Raw genomic sequence first — 26,416 nt, 5'->3', positions numbered from 1 at the left:
TGATGCTGCCACCCCCGCGCTTCATGGTTGGGATGGTGTTCTTCGGCTTGCAAGCCTCCCCCTTTTTATTCCAAACATAACGATGCTCATTATGGCCAACCAGTTATATTTTTCTTTCATCAGACCAGAGAACATTTCTCCAAAAAGTACGATCTTAGTCCCCATGTGCAGTTGCAAACCGTAGTCTGGATTTTTTATGACGGTTTTGGAGCAGTGACTTCTTCCTTGCTGAGCGGCCTTTCAGGTTAGGTCGATATAGGACTCATTTTACTGTGGATATAGATACTTTTGTACCTGTTTCCTCCAGCATCTTCACAAGTTCCTTTGCTGTTGTTCTGGGATTGATTTGTACTTTTTGCACCAAAGTACGTTCATCTCTAGGAGACAGAACGCTTCTCCTTCCAAAGCGGTATGACGGCTGCGTGGTCCCATGGTGTTTATACTTGTGTACTATTGTTTGTACAGATGAACGTCGTACCTTCAGGCATTTGGAAATTGCTCCCAAGGATGAACCAGACTTGTGGAGGTCTTGGCTGATTTCTTTTGATTTTTCCATGATGTCAAGCAAAGAGGCACTGAGTTTGAAGTTCGGCCTTGAAATACATCCACAAGTATACCTCCAATTGACTCAAATTATGTCAATTAGCCAATCAGAAGCTTCTAAAGCCATGACATAATTTTCTGGAATTTTCCAAGCTGTTTAAAGGCACAGTCAACTTAGTGTATGTAAACTTCTGACCCACTGGAATTGTGATACAGTGAATTAGAAGTGAAATAATCTGTCTGTAAATAATTGTTGGAAAAATGACTTGTGTCATGCACAAAGTAGATGTCCTAACCGACTTGCCAAAACTATAGTTTGTTAGCAAGAAATGTGTGGAGTGGTTGAAAAACGAGTTTTAATGACTCCAACCTAAGTCTATGTAAACTTCCGACTTCAACTGTATATATATACAGTGCCTTCGGAAAGTATTCAGACCCCTTGACTTTTCCACATTTTGTTAGGTTACAGTCTTATTCTAAAATTGATTCATCGTTTTTTTCCCTCATCAATCTACACACAATACCCCATAATGACAAAGCAAAAAAAGGTTGGGACATTTTTGCTAGTTTATTCAAAATAAAAAACTGAAATATGACATTTACATAAGTATTAAGACCCTTTACTCAGTTCTTTGTTGAAGCACCTTTGGAAGCAATTACAGCCTCGAGTCATATTGGTGATGACACTAAGCTTGGTAAACCTGTATTTGGGGAGCTTCTCACATTCTTCTCTGCAGAATATCTCAAGCTCTATCAGGTTGGATGGGGAGCGTTGCTGCACAGCTATTTTCAGGTCTTTTCAGAGATGTTCGATTGGGTTCAAGTCCGGGCTCTGGCTGCGCCACTCAAGGTCAGAGACTTGTCCCGAAGCAACTCCTGCATTGTCTTGTCTGTGTGCTTAGAGTCATTGTCCTGTTGGAAGGTGAACCTTCACCCGTCTGAGGTCCTGAGCGCTCTGGAGTGCTGCAGAGATGGTTGTCCTTCTGGAAGGTTCTCCTATTTCCGCAGAGGAACTCCAGAGCTCTGTCAGAGTGACCATCGGGTTCTTTGTCACCTCCCTAACCAAGGCCCTTCTCCCCCGATTGCTCAGTTTGGCCCGGGTTGCCAGCTCTAGGAAGAGAACTGTGTTCTTGGGAACCTTCAATGCTGCAGACAATTTTGGTACCCTTCCCCAGATCTGTGCCTCGTCTCAATCCAGTCTTGCAGCTCTACGGACAGTTTCTTCAACCTCATGGTTTGGTTTTTGCTCTGAAATGCACTGTCAACTTTGGGACCTTATATAGACAGGTGTGTGCCTTTCCAAATCATGTCCAATCAATTGAATTTACCACAGGTGGAATCCAATCAAGTTGCAGAAACATCTCAAGGATGATCAATGGAAAGTTCAATTTCGAGTCTCATAGCAAAGGGCCTGAATACTTATGTAAATAAGGTATTTCTGTTTTTTTATTTGCTAACATTGTCATTATTGGTTATTGTGTGTAGATTGTTGAGGAAAACATTTAATTTAATTCATTTTAGAATAATGCTGTAACATTACAAAATGTGGAAAAAGTCAAGGAGTTTGAATACTTTCCGAATGCACTGTGTATATATATATATATATATATATATATATATATATATATATATATATATATATTGTCTAAATGTCTATATCGATCCATGTTACAGTTAATACTGTATGTTGGACAGGGGAATTTTTAGGTAGTTTAACAATTATGGTCTCCACTTGTAGGTATAGTATCATACAGGTTACTGCCAAAATAATGGAAACACTTGAGTAAATGAAGGATACAAAGTATATTGAAAGCAGGTACTTCCAGACAGGTGTGTTTCCTGTGTTACTGTAATTAAGCAATTGACATCTCATCATGTTTAGGGTACTGTATATGGCTGCCATGGCTATGCCCCCATCCACAGGGCACGAGTGGTCACTGAATGGTTTGATGAGCATGAAAACAATGTAAACCATATAGCATGGCTCTCTCAGTCACCAGATCTCAACCCAATTGAACACTTATGGGAGATTCTGAAACTGTGTTTTCCACCACCATAAACAAAACACCAAAAGATGGAATTTATTGTGGAAGAATGGTGTCGCATCCCTTCAATGGAGTTCCAGACACTTGTAGAATCTATGACAAGGGTCATTGAAGCTGTTATGGCTCGTGGTGGCCCAACGCCCTATTAAGATACTTTATGTTGGTGTTTCCTTTATTTTGGCAGTTACCTGTACTTGCTCAAATAATTGTCCAATGTCTATCATTATTATCTTGTGTATCTATAACTTCAGTTTGAGGTTTTTTAAAGAGTATGTGAACTCAATTCTTGAACATAATTGCAAGCTATTTCAAAAGACAGAGAATCGCTTTTCAATCGCATCTCTCGTACCCAGCTGTGTTTGAAAAGAGCTCATTTTACTGTGACTGGCTTTAGATGTAGCTTAATTAAAGTATGACTGTGTCAACACAAACTAGCTGGTGTGGGTGGGGAGGGACAAACTGTTTTGCTGGCGAAGCAGAGCTCTATTGTCAACAACTGGCTGTGGGAGGAAGGTTATTGTTCGGAATAATTATAAAACGGTGAATGCTCATCAAAATGGTAACAGTGACAAGTGATGCTGAATCATTTTAATAAACTAATCAATGGACATTCAACTCAATTGGGGGATCAAGATACTGGTTCTTACAGTATGGCTATACTGTACACTGTATCAAGGCGTTGCTGCAAAAAAACTGTTACTTTCTTTCTATTTAGCTAGCTGCTCTGTCACTCACCTGTGATACAACAATAAATACATTATTCCATTCTGTTATGCATCTTTCTTGTTTTCTGTACATTCATATACATTTTAGGGCCACTTTGGTAACAAGTGTTTGAATTAATGCATTAAGTGCTATCCTCTGTGGATGCAATGCACATCTTATTGTATTACCCCCTCCACAATTTTTTTAAATTCAATTAAATGCAATGTTGAAGTTCAGTGAGTGCACACAGATACAATATAATTGGTTCCCAGAGTTTGAGTGTGAGAATTGGTGATTATGCAGTATAGTACCTGTCTCTGGATCACACTGGTGTTCACAGGGGTCCAGAATGCGGCGGCCACACAGCTCATTGATCCAAGGCCCGCTGGCATTCTGCTGGTAGTATAGTAACACCTGGGCCGGGTTAAGCCAGTCAGATGCATCCAGTTGACTGCCCTGCAGCAAAATGAACCTGGACCCTGAGGACAAGGGAAGGGTTGTTGGTTGTTAGAAAACATACTGGTTAAGTACCTACCTGGTCAATTAAAGGTTCAGTACATCAGTAGTTATATTAACTTTTCTATTCAACAGTCCATAGAGTACAGACTGTTATTACAAGGCAAAAAAAAAATCTGAGTATTATTTTTCCCCAGATTAAAAAAGGCAGATGGATGGATAGGACACAATGTTCTGGCAACTAATTTCAATATTTTTGAAGGTGCACATTATACACAGATGTGACATAAATATAAGGTTCTCACAGGCAAAAACATGGATTGTTATCAACTTAACCATAACATTACATTAAGTCTGATACGATTGTGTAGACATTTATGGAGTCCCTGCGATTCAAAAGTTAAATTCACAATATTTCAGATCTTTTCAAAGTTGCTTCCCATGTGTCACGCCCTGGACTTAGTTATCTTTGTTTTCTTTATTATTTTAGTTAGGTCAGGGTGTGACATGGGGGATGTATGTGTTTTGAATTGTCTAGGGGTTTTTGTATGTTTATGGGGCAGTGTCTAGTCTAGGTGTTTGTATGTCTATGGCTGCCTAGATTGGTTCTCAATTAGAGGCAGCTGTTGATCATTGTCTCTGATTGGGAACCATATTTAGGCAGCCATATTCATTGGGTATTTTGTGGGTTATTGTCTATGTCTATGTTAGTTGCCTGTGTCTGCACTATTTGTTTATAGCGTCAAGTTCGTTCGTTTGTTGTTTTGTAGTTTGTTTTAGTGTTCTTCCTTTTCGTCTTCAATAAATAGAAGATGTATTGTTCTCACGCTGCGCCTTAGTCCTCCTCTCTTCCACCATACGACGATCGTGACAGAATAACCCACCAAAATCGGACAAAGCAGCGTGAAAGAGAGGAACAGCGCGTTGTGGATTTCTGGACATGGGAGCCTGATCTGGAGTATAATACTTGGGAAGAGATAGACAGATGGGCGGTCGACCCAGGGAGAGTGCCGGAGCCCACCTGGGATTCGCTGGAGCAGTGCGAGGAGGGATACCGGAGAATGGAGTTGGCGAAACGAGCACGGCGGCGAGGTAGGAAGCCCGAGAGGCAGCCCCAAAAATGTCTTGGGGGGGGGCACACGGGGAGTGTGGCGAAGTCAGGTAGGAGACCTGCGCGAACTTCCCGTGCCTACCGTGGAGAGCAAGAGTATGGGCAGACACCGTGTTATGCGGAAGAGCGCACGGTGTCTCCTGTACGTGTAGAGCCCGGTGCGGTACATCCCAGCTCCTCGTATCGGCCGGGCTAGAGTGGGCATCGAGCCAGGTGCCATGAAGCCGGCTCAACGCATCTGGTCTCCAGTGCGTCTCCTCGGGCCGGTGTACATGGCACCAGCCCTACGCATGGTGTCCCCGGTTCGCCAGCAGAGCCCAGTGCGGGCTATTCCACCTCGCCGCACTGGCCTGGCTACGGGGAGCATTCAGCCAGGTAGGGTTGGGCAGGCTCGGTGCTCAAGAGCTCCAGTACGCCTTCACGGTCCGGTCTATCCGGTGCCACCTCCACATACCAGCCCTCCGGTGGCAGCACCTCGCACCAGCCCAGTACCACCAGTGCCAACACCACGCACCAAGCCTCCTGTGCGTCTCCAGAGCCCTGTACGCCCTGTTCCTCCTCCCCGCACTCGCCCAGTGGTGCGTGTTCCCAGTCCGGTACCACCAGTCCCGGCACCATGCACCAAGCCTCCTGTGCGTCTCCAGAGTTCAGTACGTCCTGTTCCTCCTCCCCGCACTAGCCTTGAGGTGCGTGTCCCCAGTCCGGTACCACCAGTTCCGGCACCACGCACCAGGCCTACAGTGCGCCTCGGCAAGCCTGAGCTGCCTGTCTGCCCAGCGCCGTCTGAGCTGCCCATCTGCCCAGCGCCGTCTGAGCTGCCCGTCTGCCCAGCGCCGTCTGCGCTGCCCGTCTGTCCAGCGCCATCTGAGCTGCCCGTCTGTCCAGCGCCATCTGAGCCGCCCGTCTGTCCAGCGCCGCCAGAGCCACCCGCCAGTCGGGAGCCGCCAGAGCCGCCCGCCAGTCGGGAGCCGCCAGAGCCGCCCGCCAGTCGGGAGCCGCCAGAGCCGCCCGCCAGTCGGGAGCCGCCAGAGCCGCCCGCCAGTCGGGAGCCGCCAGAGCCGCCCGCCGGTCAGGAGCCTCCAGAGCCGCCCGCTAGTCGGGAGCCTCCAGAGCCGCCCGCCAGTCAGGAGCCTCCAGAGCCGCCCGCCAGTCAGGAGCCGCCAGAGCCGCCCTTCAGTCATGAGCTGCCCTTCAGTCATGAGCTGCCCTTCAGTCATGAGCTGCCCTACAGTCCGGAGCTGCCCCTCAGTCCGGAGCTGCCCCTCAGTCCGGAGCTGCCCCTCCGTCCGGAGCTGCCCCTCCGTCCGGAGCTGCCCCTCCGTCCGGAGCTGCCCTCTAGGATGGTCTTCAGTCCGGGACTCGCTGTAAAGGTCCTCGCTCCAGAGGCGCCACCAAAATGGGTATTGACTATGGTGGAGTGGGGTCCACGTCCCACACCCGAGCCTCCGCCGTAAGAAGGCCCACCCGGACCCTCCCCTTCTGTGTCAGGTTTTGCGGCCGGAGTCCGCACCTTTGGGGGGGGGGGGGGTACTGTCACGCCCTGGCCTTAGTTATCTTTGTTTTCTTTATTATTTTAGTTAGGTCAGGGTGTGACATGGGGGATGTATGTGTTTTGTATTGTCTAGGGGTTTTTGTATGTTTATGGGGCAGTGTCTAGTCTAGGTGTTTGTATGTCTATGGCTGCCTAGATTGGTTCTCAATTAGAGGCAGCTGTTGATCATTGTCTCTGATTGGGAACCATATTTAGGCAGCCATATTCATTGGGTATTTCGTGGGTTATTGTCTATGTCTATGTTAGTTGCCTGTGTCTGCACTATTTGTTTATAGCGTCACGTTGGTTCGTTTGTTGTTTTGTAGTTTGTTTTAGTGTTCTTCCTTTTCGTCTTCAATAAATAGAAGATGTATTGTTCTCACGCTGCGCCTTGGTCCTCCTCTCTTCCACCATATAACGATCGTGACACCATGGATGTCTTCTGGAATGATAATTCCAGCCGGAGTATCCATAGAATACAGTGGCGGGTATGAATCAAATTAAAGCCCGGAATGATAGATGAGTAAGGCAAGTCACACTCCAAAATATATCTGCACTGCCAGCTCCCATGATGGAGGAAAAAATGCCAATGAACCAAGAGTGAATAGTTGGCCTGCAGTGATTTTCTGCAGGTGCTAGCTACCCTGAAATTCATTAGCGAGCCAGCCCAAGCACAGAGAAAGTAGAGAGAGAAAGAGTGATGATACAGTGGGTGGTCACCACAACCTGGCCTGATTGTGCTTTGATGCTTTGAGGGCACATCTGTTGTGGTCTCACATGGGAAGAGAGAGAGGTGGAATCAGCCTAGTGACATTTCCTCATTTCCGTTTGTCTGGGAGTGCGTTAGCTGGGAGGCATACAGTTATACCCCTGTGGTTTTCAGGAGGGCAGGTGCCCGCCCCTTACCGTCTGCTATGAGGTGCTCGGGCACATGGAGGATGACCCTGACGTTGAGGCCACAGGAGAGGTGTGAGGAGTACACCAGGCCGATCACACAGCTGACAACGCTGATCAAAGTCAGGGTGGTCTTATTGATGGGGCTTCGTGGGGAACCTGCTGGCAAAGAAAAGGACACAGACAACAAGGAGGAAGCACGTGAAGCTGTGACCACACTGTGGCTATGCACCCAACGGCTCCCTATTCCCTTTATAGTGCACTATTTTTGACAAGGGCTCATGGGGCTCTTGTCAGAAGTAGTGCACTATAAAGGGAATGTAGTGCCATAATAGGGAGTGGAGATGCACCCTTCATTCCCTCCAGCACCTCCACCAAGGGAGTCGCTTACAAACAAGTCATCACTGGGCTGGGCTTACTGCCCATGAAAGGGACCTCTGTATCAAACCGGTAGCTTTGTGAGATTTGGCTTGCCAAGTCTCGCTGGTGGGGTGATAAGAGTGTACCTTTGAAGGGTGCCACCAGCCACCATTATGTGCTGAAGGAAAAAAAAGAAAAGAGCCCAAATGAGAGCCTTTCAGAGGTTGCGTTCTTTTCCTTTCCTGCCAACTGCTTGGGTGCAGCTCCACCAGAGTTCATCAGTCATTCCTTTTAATGAAGAGTGGGAAGTCTCCTACCTATAGCATGCACAAACACAAACACACACACCCCAACCCACAACAATTTGGCCTCAAATATAGGAAGCCAATAACAGCCTCCAGCTCTGCTAGAAGTGATTCTTCATCCCTATCCAATGTTACTCGGTTACTGTCCTTTTAGCATTCTTAAAATAATTCAGGATATATCTTAAGGCAATCCTTAAAAACCAAATACTACAGAGTAATACCAAGACCTAACTTGGAAAACAAATTCACAAGGAAACAATCTCATAATGACACAAAGACTGAAACTTGATCCATTCAAATTTTTTATCAAAAAAAGAAGGATTGAAAAGCACATCCCATCATTATGACACTCTCTCTGAACATTTTGTTTTTCAAATCTATAGATCGGTGGTCACCAACCTTTTCTGAGTCAAGATCACTTTTTTCGTCAAAATGCAAGCCGAGATCTACTGCTCAGATTTTTTTTACAACACGACTAAAAAACGTAAGCCTATGCAACATTAACCTATTAAAAACAGTACCGTAGCAATGAGGTTTGCACAGTAGGCTATAGGTCCAATACATTATGACTGCATATTGGCTATGCTTGAGTTGCCCTGCCAAAGTTGTTCATCTCAGACCAATTTGAGGTATATAATCACACTGGTAATAGATCATGTGTTGTATTACTTGTGAGGCACAGCTGAGTGAGCATAATAATTTGCTTTCTTTATTTGAATGGACTGATGGCCTGCATCTGATGGTCAGTCTGAGAGGAGGGAGGGAAGGAGGGAGAGAGCAGCGGTGAGGCTCCCCGTCCCTCCGCTCTCCCTCCCTTTGCTGAGAAAAGGGGACACAGTCAACCAGCTGATGGCAAAACTCAAGTAGCACTGCATTATTTTTGCCTCATGCACCAATTCATGCTGTTACTCTTATGACCAGAGAAAGTGAAACATTCCTCGATGTTAAAAAAGACGCAAGTCGCTAATAATAACAACGCAAGCTTATCGAAACACTTTGCTATACTCATTCATTGGAGCTGCAGTGCTGGTTGTAGCACGAGTGGAAGTAGGCCTAGGGGGACGCACATTTTATGGCTTATAAAAGGGTTGAACAAAGTGTTGACAGTGCTGAACAACAACTTAAACATGAACTTACTCATAAAAACAGCAGCTCTTTGCTGTATTCGTTGAGTCTCTCTCTTGTCATGGTTTTAAAAGTTTTGAAATCTCACAATATGAACTTCGCCTTGTGCTCGAGGCTTAAGGCTCGAAGAAACTGTGCAGACGGCGATCTGAGCAATCTAATTGGCCAGCGGTAAGCCTATAGATGCACTTGATTTGTTCGACCGGTTGGTGACCACTGCTACAGATGGTATTGCGTTTGGGTATCATTTCAGCTATCTAACCAAAAAGAAACAATGTACGGTCTGATCAAATCAACATTTATTTTGATCAGTTTCGCTGTTCAAGTAATGTGCGAGGGAATGTGTAGAAACGCACCTTCTATTCTTAACCTTTTTACTAATTAAAGGTGTTGGTTACTTGCTGTGTTTGTGACACCTGTGCAGATAACAAAAGCTTAATTGGTTGGAGGTGCTGTTGCGGATGTTGAGGCAGGGATGCTATGTTTGGTCATTCAGATGCTTGTAGGCTGACAGCTCAGTTTTAGGGGCATTTGGTTCCCCCACATCATTACTGTACATCACAGCACCAAGGATTTATAGCATGCTCACAAACATTCTGTTGCCCCCATGCTGTATTTACAGTTACACAACAACCAGCCAATCGCTTCCTTTACTTCAAACATTACAATGCTAGACACGTTACTGTCTTTAGTTAGGCACATGGCAGAGCTGTACACATACTCACATGGGTTAGAACACAACACATTGTTTACAACAACCATGATTACTAGCAAAGAGAGAATGTTTGAATGCATGTCTATTAGTGATGCGCGGGTTGACTCATAACCCACAGTCACAGCGGTTATATCTGCTGGGCAGACGGGTTTAGGGTCATTAAATATTGTGTGGTTGAAGGGCGGTTGGGTGGCGGGCGGGTAGAATAAAGAGAAAACAATACCATTGAAATCCATAAATATATCATTCTAGTGCAATTTATATCTATAGGCTACATTTAGGTTTTTCTTAAATTATTTTAAGCTATCTGGCATTAATGTATAAGCCTAAGCTTTAGGGCTCTAGCTGTACGCGCACCAAATAGCCTACACGTCAATTGCCAAATGCTTTTGGGAATAGGCAGAAAATGTTAACATCAATCCACGGAGGCAAAAAGGACAACGTCTGAGTTTATTTAATTCAATATGAGAAAAGCTGTGAAAAGAGAGTTGCAAATAAAGAGAAGGGAGGGACAGAAAAGTAATGTTTGGGAAAGATTTGGTGAAGTGGTAAACGAGGATGATAGCACGCTATGTTATGTGTGATGATTGTGAGGCACTATACAAATTCTACAGTCACAAGACGGGGACTTCAAATAGGCCTATGGCAAATCGAGGGAACTGTAGCCTAATGGTCAAATGGGTTAAATGGAAACTGAAATATGGACATTGACTATAGGTCTATAACCTCTCCCTTAGCCTTAATATTAACTCCAGCAGAATTGAGCAAATCTTGCAGTTAAAGGATACACCAAATGCAGGCAACATTTTAACCCGGGAACAGGAGTGGAGAAATATGATTTCTTTCTTTCAGCATCTTGCGAGAATGTGAATGCTCGATTAGATGCCATCTGTAGAGGTGCTATCTTTATCAGCATCATAAAAGCTCATAGTATTTTAACCATATAGAATATGCATCCAAGCTGAACTGAAATCTTATCAGAAACATGTTGGGTTGTTTTTACAGCTTTATATTTCCTTACAACTGGTCAAACTGATATCATTTGCACAGAAAATCTTTCCCGTTTTTGAGTTATTACATTTTCTCCCATCCTTAAACATATTTTCTCCGCAAAAGAAGATGACAGAGAACTTTACCGATGTCAAATAGATTGAAGCATTCATTCTATCAATTTATGACATTATTCTGGTAAGCAAGGGTTCACTTAGTCTTCTAGGGCAACATACACTGAGTGTACAAAACAATAAGGACACCTGCTTTTTCCAAGACATAGACTGGCCAGGTGACTCCAGGTGAAAGTTATGATCACCATCCCTGTGGAACTCTTTCGACACCTTGTAAAGTCTGTGCCCCGACGAATTGTGGCTGTTCTGAGGGCAAAAGGGGGTGGGGGTGGAACTCAATATATTAGGAAGGTGTTCTTAAATGTTTTGTACACTCAGTGTATAACGGCAGAAGAGAAACCACATGTATCTAATTATAGAAAAGTTGACTAACAAATAGCAGGCAAAAAAAGATCCTGAACCCCCTGTCCAAAAAAGATTCTGCCGTCTTTGACTTTATTATTCTATAGCGCATTTTCTAAATTTGTGGGATATGGTCGGGTGGGGCCTCAGATTTTCACTTTATTACATGTAGTCGGGCGGTTGTGGATGGGTTACTAGCAATTGCGGGTGGGTGTGGGTGAACAAACAGCTGACCTGCGCACCACTAATGTGAACGTGTACAGTATGTGTCTCAAGCACAGTAAGCACATACATTTGTTGTCCATTCATCTACTCTGATGTATGTATTTTTCATTGTCATCATGCGAGTATGAAATAAGATGATGTATGTACAGTATAATATTCCTTCCTTACCCCCTGAGCCCCACGCGCTGTTGGCGTTACCATTTCTCATACCTCGGCTGCGGCGCCTGCTGCGATTGGGGTCAGTGTAAAAGGTCAGCTGAGGTTCGCTGTCGGCCTCCGTGCCAGAGTCCCCATCTGGGTTCAAGAAGGTTGAACCCACTGCAGAATTCACAACAAAAAGCTCTCATCACAATAATTTTGTCTTCGCTGTTCTGTTTGTATGGCAATGCATGGGATGTCCATCTACACATGCTGCACTTGATTTTCAGCAATTTATACACCAAGGTTGTTCAGTTTTTTCCCCTACATCACCATATTAATTGCCATATGTAATCATTACTGTGAAATGGCAAGTAGAAGAGGAGAGCTATAAACCCCTGAATAGCTGTCCCATGGGAATTACATATTGACCGTTTTTCTCACTTTATCAATGATCTGAGGATCATGTCGACACTTTAAGTGTCAATCGAAAAGAAACATCAACAAATGTGGGAGGAAAATGCTAAAATAATTATGAAAAGTGTGGATTAGATTATTTACCTTGCCTGAAGGTTTAAAATGTGTTGCTGTGTCAAAATGTTGATAGTGAAACTGAGAACTTGAGGCATCTGTACTAATAGCCACGTTCCTGTACCACTAAATGTGACCTTTAATTAGTGCTGAGCGATTAGTGCTTTTTGAGGTTGGTTCGGTTCGATTTTTAAAAACAAATCAAGATTTGATTTCTTTTTTTTTTAACATTCCATACATTGTGCATTATGTGGGTTGAATGCTGTAACACAGGAAAAAATCAAATAATACAAGTCCCATGATGGTAGTGTCTGCCCATTACTGCTTATCACTTATTAATCATAATTTATTTACATCACTATAATAAAATATTTCATTTGTTGTGTATTTTACATTTGTTTTATTTGATGACTATCATTTCATTCCAAGTCATCTCATCTCTATAGAGCTGCTGCCTATGCTTTCTGTTCTTCAAAGTAAATAAGGCATACTTTTATGACTGCTAAATGCCAACTATACATTTTCAGGTAAAGATACCTCACGAACCAACAGCTGCTCTCTATATCACCTCACGATTGCGCATTTGTCTCTTCTCAGTAGCAGGTGTAAAAGAAACACAGACCAGACAAGTAGATGCACAATGGATTATGGTCATTGTAGTTAATTACCACATTTTATGTGCTAAACTATGTAGAATATCGGCCTGTTGGCAAACTACACCTCCCTATTACATCGCACAGTTCAGGCTGGATCTGATTTATCTTTAGGAGAAACTGTGCGATGTGCGCATTGATCTCACAGAAAAAATCTGTCAGTCAATTAGTTGTTTAAAAACGAAAAAATAACAGAAATTACGGCTAATCGCTCAGCACTACCTTTAATTAATGTTTCATTAAGAGAGCTGATTGGAGCTGTGAGTTACACAATATATTGTACTGCTTGTTGCAGTGTTAGCCATATTGTACATGCAAAACATAATGGCATGTTTTGGAGTCTGTTAAACAGCAGATTGTTGTTACATTTTCATATTTTGATCAAGCTCTGGTACCAATGGAAAATAATAACTGGAACAGTGGGATAAATTTACTTCAGCTTTTATAAAAAATGTCTATCTTCAGTATATTCTATACAAGACATATAGCTAGCTATACCCTCTCTCGGGAAGTAATGTATAAATGGATTCATGAGGTAGAAAGGTGGAAAGTATTAAAGTCACAATAACAACAGCATATATCCAGTCGTATTCTGTCGCAACAAATTAAACCAACATGACTCTAGCGAAGTCCCAAATGGCACCCTATTCTCTATATAGTGCAGTACTTTTGACCAGAGTCAAAAAGTAGTGTGCTGTATAGTCAATAGTGTGCCATTTGGGATACAAACTCAGTTTACCCTGCCCAGCGCAATACAGGACAAATACTTTGATTATGTTGCATGAGGAAGAGAGATCCATGATAAGACCAGACTGTGGAGTGGGTATCCTCAGTAGGGGGATAATACAGTTTATGTCAGTCCATATTTTGACTTTAAATCCACTATCCGTTACAGAGATGGACGATGGTCCTGTTCTGGTACAATGTAGGGGACAATAAACTGATAAATGTTGACAGTCATCTCATTGAAGCCATTAGATGAAAAGATTTTGGCTTTGTGAACAAATATATCTAATTGTTTTGAATAGGCTATACAGGCTACATTGGAATGATTGTGTTTTGGTCGAAACATGAACATTGAAATCTATAATTTAAAGAGGATGTGATATAGCTCCTAGTACAAGTTTTAGTGTTCTAGCTATCACAAAGTAAGCTTGAAATACTAGCACCATTTACTTCATTTCGAATTGACAATAGCGTTATAAATCCAAACCAAGAGATTGCATTTAATTAATACACAAAAGGTTTCTCCAAAAGAAAGGGTGAATAAAAATGTCTCTGGCAAACATACAAATCGGACAAAGTGGAAGCACTGTCTTGAAAAGTACAGTAAAGAAAAAGGTGTTTCATGTACAAGATGACATTATTACGTTATTTCAGCAGAATGACGTTGACTTGATAACAATATGCAAAGGGAACACACAATTTGAACACACAACTATATACTACAAAAGCAATAGAAACACCATTGAAAAATGATTTAACACACATTTATGCTTTATAACAATTCCTGACAAAACAACATTTAAATAATTATTTTCATCAAGGACAAAAACTATAATTGTGAAAGAAGGTGAAACAAATTTCCAAATGACACTTAGAGGATACAATGTGTTTTTGTCTAGGTTACAAAGAAGAATGAAAGCACTTTCAATTAATTAACGGCAAATCACATGCAGCAGTTTGAAGAGATTGTATTTGCCTCAACAATTAGGCAAGGAATCAAAGGTCCAAAGCTTTATGGCAACAAATAAAAGATGGGCTCTTTAAATATTCAACACATAATGTAGCTTAGCACTCAGCATGCGCTGCAGGTGCAAACACGTCTTACAACAAAGTTATTTTGTTCTGAGCTTTCGGTGGCCGGATCTCAATAAATATAGAGTACTTTTGGCAGCAGCGACAATGATACTGGAATGACAATCGCTCATGAGGAGAGCTGCAAGAACCCACAGGAGTACTACCAAAAGATATCTGACAAAAGACGTAACCACAACAACTGTAGAGAGAGGCACACTAGAGTGACTCCAACATATGTAAATAGACCAGGTGATTGCATGAGAAGTACTGCTGGGACACAGATGAGAATCTTGAACATCTCGACCAGCGTTAACATTAAAAAACGATTGTGACTTCTGACTCCAAATTCAGACATAGCTTCATCTTTGGGCTTGTTGTTTCAAATATTTTGTGGAACAATTTTATTTCAGTATCCCTATTGTATGCTACAATTAAAACGGTAGACTCACGATGCTTTGAGTCTAACACCGTTAGGAACAACAACAGACTTAAGGGGTCTGTATAAAAAGACAAGGGCTCCTGGAAGCGGACAGCAAACACCCAACAGACAACAGCTGTGACAAAGACTCCAACCTCGTTGTTTGGCTTGCCATACACTTTGAGCAGCACATTTGAAGGAGGCATCAACATAAAAGCTTCCCCCCCAGTCCTAAACGCTGTTAAATATCCACTGAGAATAGCAAAAGGACCTTACATGTGTATGTGCATGTGCATATTTTATCACTCGGATTAAAATGCAAGTCCAAACAAAAACAATATAGCAAACATAAGCAAACATAAGCAAACATAACCTCAGGCTTAGTCATTCAGATATACTGGCCTGTGTGCACTTTGTACAGAACCACAGAGGATTTTGTTGTGGAGAAAAAAGCTGTCACAAGGGGATCCGCTGTTTCACAGTTTTAAACATCAACAGCAGATAAACCGATAGTGAATTTACAGTTTTCCTTCATTGTGCTTTGCCCTCTAATGTACCAAATCAACAAATTGAACTAAATGAATGAGAAAATGTTGCTTTAATTCTGAAGGCAGCAATCTCTTTCAGAGTGGGCCGTAGGGCTGTCAGAGATTCCTTTCAGAGAGCACAAGACCAAAGGCTGCTCACAACTCTTGAGAGACAAAGAGGCTTTTTTGCAGACATGGTATGCTTTTATTTTGTTATTGAATTAAGACAAAACAGATTGGATCTTTAGCATTTTCTGTCCTGAAAGTGATCAGCTCATTTATGTTCTGTTTTGCTTAACAAGCTTCCTGGAATACCAAGTGAAAATGTCATTAGTGTGCTGTGTTAAGTACAGTGCTCTCTCTGTTCTCAGTCTATTATTGATAAAAGGGTTTGTTGGGTTTCTTTTTTTCTTCCTCAGTGAGCTTTGATTGAAGTTCTCATTATGGAGCAAAAGCCATTGCAGGTGCATATTCACTATACAGGTTTTCAACCAAGGTCAGAAAAGGAAACATTCTCCTAGGCTCACTGAGAGTCACAAAGTACACGAGGATAAGAATGCAAAGGAACAGTATCTGAAACCAGAGTCGTGTTTGTTTCTCACAATTCACAAAATGAGATGGAAATGATATAACGGTAGACACTATATAACTGTAAAATGACTACATAATAGCTCTTTAGTTCACTAGCTTCCACTGAATGCTCAGTTAGTTGGTTAGCGTGACATTGCCATTTGTACCTCCCAATAACATCCTACACAACTAGAATTGCTTTTCTAAACTGAAAATAAACCATTCACACTTGTCAGTCATGGAGCAAAGTGGATTATGATCAGGGTCAACTGAACGAACTGGTGTCTCATTTCAGAATGGCATGCCCTCTTTTTCCAGTCTTTTTCTCTTTCAGGGTCTGGATCCCAAATGGAACTATATTCCCTATATAGTGCACTACTTTTGACTAGAGCCCTATGAGCCCATGTCAAAAGAAGTGCACTTTAAACGGAATATCGGGTGTCATTGGGACGCAGATATAGTCTTTTACTGGTACACGTGACAATGGTCAAGAATGAGAGTGGATATGGATCAAATAGATGAATGACTCACCACGAGTTTTGCTGGACAGACGTTGTTTGCGTTGGCCAGTGGAGGTGTTGTGGAGGAGGAGAGTGTTCTGCTGCAGGTGATTGCTGTCGATAGGGCTGGTGGCAATGATGGTGTCCTTGTACTTGCTCATTAGGGACAACTTTGTATTGTCACTCCCTGATGATGACAGAACAAGCATAATAAGGGAGAGAAATGAGAGATGAAAATAAACCCAATAAAATAAGACAAACATGAAAAAGAAGCATGTCGGACTAAACGGAAGAGATTTAATACAGAATGGCAGAGGCAACAACAAGTCAGTGTTCTTATATTGGTATAGGTCTTGAAACAGGGAATAATCTATCATTTCCTGTCACAACTAGATACAATTTTATTGGTTGGTGGGCTGGTATTTCTTAAATAAACAAAACAGTTATAAAGTGTGTAGAAAATATAATGGACCTATATACACTGAGTATACCAAACATTAGAAACACCTTCCTAATATTGAGTTGCACCCCCCACTCCTTTTACCCTCAAAACAACCTCAATTCGTCAGGGCATAGATTCTACAAGGTGTTGAAAGCATTCCACAGGGATGCTGGCCCACGTTGACTGCAATGCTTGTCACTTTTGTGTCTAGTTGGCTAAATGTCCTTTGGGTGGTGGACCATTCTTCATACACACGGGAAACTGTTGAGCATGAAAAACTCAGCAGTGTTGCAGTTCTTAACACAAACCGGTGTGCTTGACACCTACTACCATACCTCGTTCAAAGGCACTTAAATCTTTCTAAACTGATTAAAGTGGATTTAACAAGTGACATCAATAAGGGATTATAGCTTTCACCTGGATTCACCTGGTCAGTCTATGTCATGGAAAGAGCAACTGTCCTGTTTTGTATACTCAGTGAATTTTTAAATAAGATAATCTTTGAGAACTAGCAATCACCACAAGAAAACATAGACAGTCAGGGAGAATAAAAAAAATCCAAAATGCATTCAGGATGCATTCAGGCCTCCATTGATTTTGTTATAATGTTTGAGTCAATAGCCATAAGCTATTGCACAATGTGTAAAATTGAAGGAAACTAGCTTTAAAACTGCACTTAAAAAATATATATATAACAATAAAGAGGCTATAAACAGGGGGTACCGGTATCGAGTCAATGTGCAGGGGTACAGGTTAGTCGAGGTAATTTGTAAAGTGACTTTGCATAGATACTAAACAGTCAGTAGCAGCAGTGTAAAAATAAGGGGGGGCGTCAATGTGGGGAGGTGTCAATAGTCCGGGTGGCCATTTCATGAATTGTTCAGCACTCTTATGGCTTGGGGGTAGAAGTTGTTAAGGAGCCTCCTTTTGGTCCTAGGCTTGCCACTCCGGTACCGCTTGCTGTGCGGTAGCAGAGAGAACAGTCTATGACTTGGGTGACTGGAGTCTTTGACAATTTTTGGGGCCTTCCTTTAACACCGCCTAGTATATAGGTTCTCGATGTCAGGAAGCTTGGCCCCAGTGATGTACTGGGCCGTACGCACTACCCTCTGTAGCACCTTACGGTCAGATGCCGAGCAGTTTCCATACCAGGTGGTGATGCAACCAGTCAGGATGCTCTCGATGGTGCAGCTGTATAACGTTTTGAGGATCTGGGGACCCATGCCAAATCTTTTCAGTCTCCTGAGGAGGAAAAGGTGTTGTCGTGCCCTCTTCACAACTGTCTTGGTGTGTTTGGACCATGATAGTTCGTTGGACACCAAGGAACTTGGTTGTTGTCCTGGCACCAAACTGCCAGGTCTCTTAGCTCCTCCCTATTGGCTGTTTCATTGTTGTCGGTGATCAGGCCTACCACTGTTGTTGTGTCGTCAAACTTAATGATGATGTTGGAGTCGTGCTTGGCCACGCAGTCGTGGGTGATGGAGTACAGGAGGGGACTAGGCACGCACCCCTGAGGGGCTCCAGTGTTGAGGATCAGAGTGGCAGATGTGTTGTTGCCTACCCTTATCACATTGGGCGGCACATCAGGAAGTCCAGGATCCAGTTGCAGAGGGAGGTGTTTAGTCCCAGGGTGCTTAGCTTAGTGATGAGCTTTGTGGGTTGTTGAACGCTGAGGATAGTCTTAATTGTAGATCGTCCAGTTTGTTTTCCAATGATTGCACGTTGGCCAATAATACGGAGGGTAGTGGTGGTTTACCTACTCGTCAGCGAATTCTTACCAGGCACCCCGCCCTCCTCCCCCTTTTTCTCTGTCTTTTCTTCACGCGGATGACAGGGATTTGGGCCTTGTCTCAACAAAGCAGTATATCCTTCGCGTCAGACTCATTAAAGAAAAAATCTTTGTCCAGTTCGAGGTGAGTAATCGCTGTTCTGATATCCAGATGCTCTTTTCAGTCATAAGAGACGGTAGGAGCTGATTAGGAGCTCATAAAACGGCAGCCATTTACCACTTTTAGTCTTGAAATCTTTGGTTGTTTATTACACTACTCACTCTGTTTAGCACATGACCTCGCATGTGAACCCTTAAAGAGATGGGTGGGGCTGGCTTAAGAGGGTGTGAACAATGCTGAATGGGTGTAGACAAAGAAGAGCTCTCCAGTAGGTATAAGTTTATCAACTTTCAAAGCAGAATTACTTTCCCATTGATCCTCAACTGCAGTGTATGATATACCAATTTCTAACTCTGAGTCTACTTTTATCCAATGTAAAAAACACAATTTTAAATGTGCCTACACCGAATACAGGTGGCGGGTCACGTACTGTACAGTATGTAATCAAGGTTTGAAATTATTCTGTTTTTGTCAAATACAATATCTGTTTGGGATTGTTGCTATTAATTTGCAGTGTACAAATTATTTGTATCTATGTTCCGACCCCCCAACCATCCGCTCATAGAAAAAAAATTGTCCCGCAGCTAAATGTAAATGGGGATTGCGCTACAGTGTTTCTGTCTGTGTTTGTGTGTGTATGTGTGTGTGTGTGTGTGTGTGTGTGTGTGTGTGTGTGTGTGTGTGTGTGTGTGTGTGTGTGTGTGTGTGTGTGTGTGTGTGTGTGTGTGTGTGTGTGTGTGTGTGTGTGTGTGTGTGTGTAGTACTATACTTGTAAGTACCAGAAGTCCACACAAGAACAGTAAACCAACTAAAATTCAGAGAAGTGAGGACATTTTGCCGGTCCTCACTTGTAAAAAGGTTATTTTAGGCTTAGGGGTTAGGTTTAGAATTAGGGTTAGGGTTAGGGGTTGAGGTTAGGGTTATATTTAGGGTTAAGGTCAGGGGTTAGGGAAAATAGGACTTTTTATGGGAATCAATTGTTGGTCCCCAAAAAGTCCTCACAAGTATAGTAAGACATAGCTGTGTGTGTGTATGTGTGTGTTTGTGCTTGTACCTACACTCACCAGGTGTCAGGTCCATGCTGGCCTTGTCATTGCAGCCCTGAAGGGAGTCCAAGGTGCGTGTGACCTGGCTGGCAAAGTCCTCTCCTCCGTTCATGCACTCTCTCTGCAGGTGGTGTCTCAGGTCAGTGATGTCATACTCGTAGCCATCCAGGATGGGAGTCTCTCGGATACTGAGCGTGCTGCTGGAATTGTGGCCCTGGCCCCTGGAGTTTCTCAGGCTCTCCCTGGCCTGGCCTCCCATCAACACCGAAGGGATGTAGTGGATCTCATTGGCCGCCTCTGCACTGGCGCTCTTCTGGGGCTGGGGCACACGGCGGCGTTTGCACCACCGCCTACGCGTGTAGAGGATGAGGACCAGGCAGAGGATGGAGAGGAGCAAAGCGATCATGCCTCCCTGTGAACAAACACAAGGGGAAAGAGAAGGATGAATGATGGCCGCTCTCAACTAAGAACTTCCCAAAGTCTCCAACCCACGTTGCTAGATTTGTAAAAACACCACTAGTGCATAGCAGAGATCCTTGAAGAAAAAACTATAGATCTTAACAACAGCGTCAAGAAAACATCAAACAAACTCAAAATCCATATAATCACAGAGCACATCATGCAAAACGATGTAGATAATCTCCAAAGCATGGTGTATGAGAACAGCAGTGCTCTAGGAAGCATCATGGAGGAATAAAAACTGAAACCATTTAGGAAATATACCCTATACCAAGAGAGCGTCTATTAAAGCTGCTATCAGACTCTATCAATAATCTATCAATAAAGACTCTACTCTCGGGTTCAGTGGGTTCAGCGCTAGTAACGGTCTGATGAAATCTTCCACTTTGTTGCACATTTTAGATCTCAGCTCAACTAAATAATGAATGATGAGAAGAAAAATCATGTGAGGACGGCGACAGAGATGACTCAACCGGAAATTGAAATTGAGAAACCCTGTTCAGATGCAGACTGATATCCGAGGATCATAGAGAGAGTGCTTCACCTGCTCGCATAAATTTGAAATGGCAAATGTAAAGTCAATTTGCATAAGTTGTTTGCTTATTCTGCATAGTCAAGGACATTTACAAATGATGCCTTAATATAGGTCACGTATGCAGCAAATCTGTATGCAGTTTTGGGTGGAAATGAAAGTTAAAATAATTTATTTGATTACTTTTTTTAGTACTTTCAAAGTCATTGAGCTATTCCAAACTGGAATGAAGCAGAAAGATAACTAGGCCAGAGAGTTACCAGGAGATATACCCATAAGTGTTCCCACTCTAGTGCAAACTGTAGCACACAACAACTCAATCAATGGGCTGGTACATAGGCCAACACATTCTTCAGAGGTCAATTGAAAATCTGCCACCAAATGCAATTAGGCCCAACCATTTGCATTAGCCACAATGCAGATTTTTAGGTAGGGGAAACTTGTGTAATTTAGTACATTACAGGGAATCAAATAGTGGACTAAGAGGGCCTGTCTCTTTTTATAGAGTCAACAAAGCCAAACCAAACATCAAAGGATGCCAGTATTTCAGCCTGTAATCCATTTATGTAAGGGTTATGCTTTAATGTAATACTATAGTTTCAATAACGTATAATTCTGTAATGTAACTCATCCTGATTAGGCATGGCATTTTGTATCCAGAAGACAATATACAGTATATAGAGCCAAAATAAACATATTTTTGTCCCGCCCTGACCTTAGAGATCATTTTTATGTCTCTATTTTGGTTTGGTCAGGGCGTGAGTTGGGGTGGGTATTCTATGTTCTATGTTTTGTAGTTCTATGTTTTGGCCGGGTAGGGTTCTCAATCAGGGACAGCTGTCTATTGTTGTCTCTGATTGAGAACCATACTTAGGCTGCCCTTTGCCCACTTGTGTTTGTGGGAAGTTGACTTTGTTTAGGGCACATAGCCTTTAGCTTCACGGTTTGTTTTTGTAGTGTTATTGTTTTATTCGGCGTCATTTTTATTAATAAAAGAAAATGTACGCTTACAACGCTGCACCTTGGTCCTACTCCTTCAACAGCCGTGACAATTTGACTTTGCAATATTGATGAGACAGGAGAAGTCATCATAGTATAGACAACCTGGTGTCATGACTTTTTCATGAGATATACCTTTGGAACCATATTAACATAAACATAACCTTTAACCATAAACCTTAAGCTGGACTCAAAACTTAACCATAAACCCCAAGGAACTTTAACACTAACCAGTAGGACCCTAACTGTAACCCTTAACATTTCTAACATTGATTTAAAAAGAGTGTTTGACATAAACACAACATAAATACGTGACATTTTAAAATATATACAGTACCAGTCAAAAGTTTGGACACACCTACCCATTCAAGGGTTTTTCTTTATTTTTACTATTTTCTACATAGTAGAATAATAGTGAAGACATCAAAACTATGAAATAACACATATGGAATCGTGTAGAAACCAAGTGTTAAACAAATCAAAATATATAGCCACCGTTTGCCTTGATGACACTCTTGGCATTCTCTCAACCAGCTTCATGAGGTAGTCACCTGGAATGCATTTCAATTAACAGATGTGCCTTGATAAAAGTACATTTTTGGAATTTCTTAATGCGTTTGAGACAATCAGTTGTGTTGTGACAAGGTAGGGGTGGAATACAGAATATGGCCCTGTTTGGTAAAAGACCAAGTCCATCTTATGGCAAGAACAGCTCAAATAAGCAAAGAGAAACGACAGTCCATCATTACTGTAAGACATGAAGCTTTGCTGGTGACACTGTCAGTGATTTACTTAGAATTCAAGGCACACTTAACCAGCATGGCTACCATAGCGTTCTGCAGGATATGCCATCCATCTGGTTTGCACCTAGTGGGACTACCATTTGTTTTTCAACAGGACAATGACCCGACACACCTCCAGGCTGTGTAAGGGCTATTTGACCAAGCAGAGTGATGGAGTGCTGCATCAGATCACCTGGCCACCCCAATCCCCCGACCTCAACCCAATTGAGATGGTTTGGGATGAGTTGGACCTCAAAGTGAAGGAAAAGCAGCCAACAAGTGCTCAGCATATGTCGGAACTCCTTCAAGACTGTTGAAAAAGCATTCCTCATGAAGCTGGTTGAGAGAATACCAAGAGTGTGCAAAGCTGTCATCAAGGCAATCAAGAATCTCAAATATAAAATATATTTTGATTTGTTCAACTTAATTTTTGGTTACTACAGTACATGTGTTATTTCATGTCTTCAGTATTATTCTACAATGTAGAAAATAAAGAAAAACCCTGGAATGAGCAGGTGTGTCCAAACTTTTGACTGGTACTGTATATATATTATTTTTATGTACTTTTACCCCTTTTTTGTGTCTTGTCCCATCGCTGCAACTGTCGTACGGACTCGGGAGAGGCAAAGGTTGAGAGCCATGGGTCCTCCGAACCACAAGCAGCCAAGCCCCACTGCTTCTTGACACACTGCTCGCTTAACCCGGAAGTCAGCCGTACCAATGTGTTGTACAACCAAAGTCAGCTTGCAGGAACACAGCCCACCACGAGGAATTGCTAGATCACGATGGGACAAGGACATCCCGGCTGGCCAAACCCTCCCCTAACCCAGACGACACTGGGGCAATTGTGTGTCGCCTCATGGGTCTCCTAGTCACGGCCGGCTGTGACACAGCCTAGGATTGAACCCCGGTCTGTAGTGACACCTCAAGCACTGCGATGCAGTGCCTTAGACCACTGTGCCACTCAAGAGGTCCTTAAAATATAATTTCAGTTCATCCAAATCGTCTAACCTGTCAGTTTCGTCTAACTATTCGTCTAACTATTCAGTGTTAAATTGCTAACAAAGAATATTTAATGACAACAATGAAATCAAATGTGACAATTATCAGCATGATTTTTTTACGGTTTATGATCCATTTCTGATTTTGACATTGAACATTTTTGAAAGTTAAACCCCCATTAAACACACAGCACGATGGGGTTTTGTTGGAATGGGTTATTAATGAAATGAACTTAAATCATTTAATTCAACTTAGAATATTTCATCAAAGCTAATATCGCATGAAGGCTGACATTTTTCTTATTAAGGACACATTCAAGTCTCTTGCTGTATTGCAAGGCATAATCATTAAAGAAGATATGTTCTTGAGAGATTCAGAATGTACAAATTGTACCTCATGAAAATGAAATTAATTAGTAATCCATTCATAATATATAGAAAAACTCTCAATTTGATAAAACAACTGAGAGAACATAAAAGCTAAGCTAGCTTAGCTTACGAGTTCTGATTCTCTGCAAGACTAGTTAGATTGACAGACAACATTGTGCCATTGGTTGCTAATGTAGGTTAGCTGATACAACTGAGTTTACAGCATACTTTTAAAAATCCCCATATCCTCTTCAATTGAAAACCCACATCCACCCAAAAACCTTAGAAATTGAGTAAGGCTTTCCCTACACATACAGTACTTAAAGAGATCAATTGATAAGTCAGCTGGGATTTGTAGCAAGGCCTTGACATTTTCTATGACTGTTCCTTTGGATAATTGTTTTTAAATGTGGTTACCTCCCTACGGAACAGCCGGAAGAGAGACACGAGAAAAAAAACTTTAGCCTTCAAAACTATAAACACAATATTTTATTAAATATTTTGGTTTAGATTACTCTAACTGAATTTCCTCTTCCTTCCTTCCTCCCGGGTGGATATGTGTGGTCCCCTTAAATTGTATATCATTACAAACTAAAATGATCTTTTATCATTAATCTTTATTATGTAGCCAGTAAATCTTCAAGTTCAGGGGCTTATGGTTGCATTAATGAATGGGTCACTGCATGTCTGCTTGCCTTATCTGATCTGGATGGCATTTGTGGAGTAAATGAGAGTGGAAAGAGGAAATAGTATTTCCTTTCAAGGGTGTGAGTGGCCATAAAACAAGGTCTTATCAGGCACTTAAACCAAAAGTGCAAGGGTCTGAGGGGGTGCCCAAAGGAAAACCGTTGGTAATGTTGTGAAGAACGTCTTGAGTCCAGGCCCCGGCCGGGCCAATTATTTCTGAATTTATTATGTGATATTTTTTCATTGAAAGTATGAAATGTTTGTTGTTGGAGTTATTCCTTCTGGTCGCCTTGCTCTATCGTATCAAACAGCAAATGAAGAGTTATAGTCACATTGTTTCGAGTTTTTCTGATTAATTACATTTTAAGTATCCATAATCTCTGCCTGCTCTTATACTATACCTCTGACCAATAAAAAAGACATGTATTTCTTCTGCTCACGTCTGCATCCAATTTCTTAATGTCATGCCATCGCCATTCCGCCAGTTTCCCCAGAAACTCGATCCCCTTAACTCCCATCTTAACCCAGCAAGACGGAGCACTAGCATGTTTACTAACGCTATACTGGTAAAAGGTGTGACGTTCAAAATGTATAGGTGCAGAAGGAAAACATTTAAGACTTTAATTATACCATGGAGTCTAGATTTATTAGTTCAGGCAGGACACTGGGGACTAAGACCTTAATTCAATGGAAACGGGCTGATTATACCACGAGGTATAGAAAAACCCAGACTTGTGGAGTCCCGGTCAACCTAAGCGTTATTTATGTATTTGCTTGTTATGTCAAATCTCCAATAAAATTCAATAGATTTTATGTATTCCCCAGGCTTTAAAATATACAGTGGGGCAAAAAAGTATTTAGTCAGCCACCAATTGTGCAAGTTCTCCCACTTAAAAAGATGAGAGAGGCCTGTAATTTTCATCATAGGTACACTTCAACTATGACAGACAAAATGAGAAAAGAAAATCCAGAAAATGACATTGTAGGATTTTTTATGAATTCATTTGCAAATTATGGTGGAAAATAAGTATTTGGTCAATAACAAAAGTTTCTCAATACTTTGTTATATACCCTTTGTTGGCAATGACAGAGGTCAAACGTTTTCTGTAAGTCTTCACAAGGTTTTCACACACTGTTGCTGGTATTTTGGCCCATTCCTCCATGCAGATCTCCTCTAGAGCAGTGATGTTTTGGGGCTGTTGCTGGGCAACACGGACTTTCAACTCCCTCCAAAGATTTTCTATGGGGTTGAGATCTGGAGACTGGCTAGGCCACTCCAGGACCTTGAAATGCTTCTTACGAAGCCACTCCTTCGTTGCCTGGGCGGTGTGTTTGGGATCATTGTCATGCTGAAAGACCCAACCACGTTTCATCTTCAATGCCCTTGCTGATGGAAGGAGGTTTTCACTCAAAATCTCACGATACATAGCCCCATTCATTCTTTCCTTTACACGGATCAGTCGTCCTGGTCCCTTTGCAGAAAAACAGCCACAAAGCATGATGTTTCCACCCCCATGCTTCACAGTAGGTATGGTGTTCTTTGGATGCAACTCAGCATTCTTTGTCCTCCAAACACGACGAGTTGAGTTTTT

The 26,416-nt window shown here is 42.3% G+C and overlaps 1 protein-coding gene across 11 annotated transcripts in view; it reads right to left on the bottom strand.

Moving 5' to 3' along the window:
* The window catches only part of astn1 (astrotactin 1), a 246,781-nt gene that overhangs the window by 183,113 nt on the left and 37,252 nt on the right, over window positions 1–26,416 (bottom strand). For 2 of the 11 annotated variants that reach the window (XM_071377340.1, XM_071377345.1), the window contains exons 3-7: window positions 20,008–20,407; window positions 16,650–16,805; window positions 11,650–11,799; window positions 7,298–7,447; window positions 3,605–3,772 (exon numbers count right to left, since the gene is read on the bottom strand). In XM_071377340.1, the coding sequence (XP_071233441.1) occupies window positions 3,605–3,772; window positions 7,298–7,447; window positions 11,650–11,799; window positions 16,650–16,805; window positions 20,008–20,407 (1,024 nt within the window). The remainder of the gene's footprint in view (window positions 1–3,604; window positions 3,773–7,297; window positions 7,448–11,649; window positions 11,800–16,649; window positions 16,806–20,007; window positions 20,408–26,416) is intronic. The other 9 variants (XM_071377341.1, XM_071377346.1, XM_071377347.1 and 6 more) reach the window with 9 other exon arrangements.

The sequence above is a fragment of the Salvelinus alpinus genome, chromosome 30 (genome assembly GCF_045679555.1).
Source record: "Salvelinus alpinus chromosome 30, SLU_Salpinus.1, whole genome shotgun sequence".
In the NCBI taxonomy this organism is placed as follows: domain Eukaryota; kingdom Metazoa; phylum Chordata; class Actinopteri; order Salmoniformes; family Salmonidae; genus Salvelinus; species Salvelinus alpinus.
Note: the sequence above shows the minus strand (reverse complement) of the source record. Positions and strands in the feature narration are given on the sequence as shown.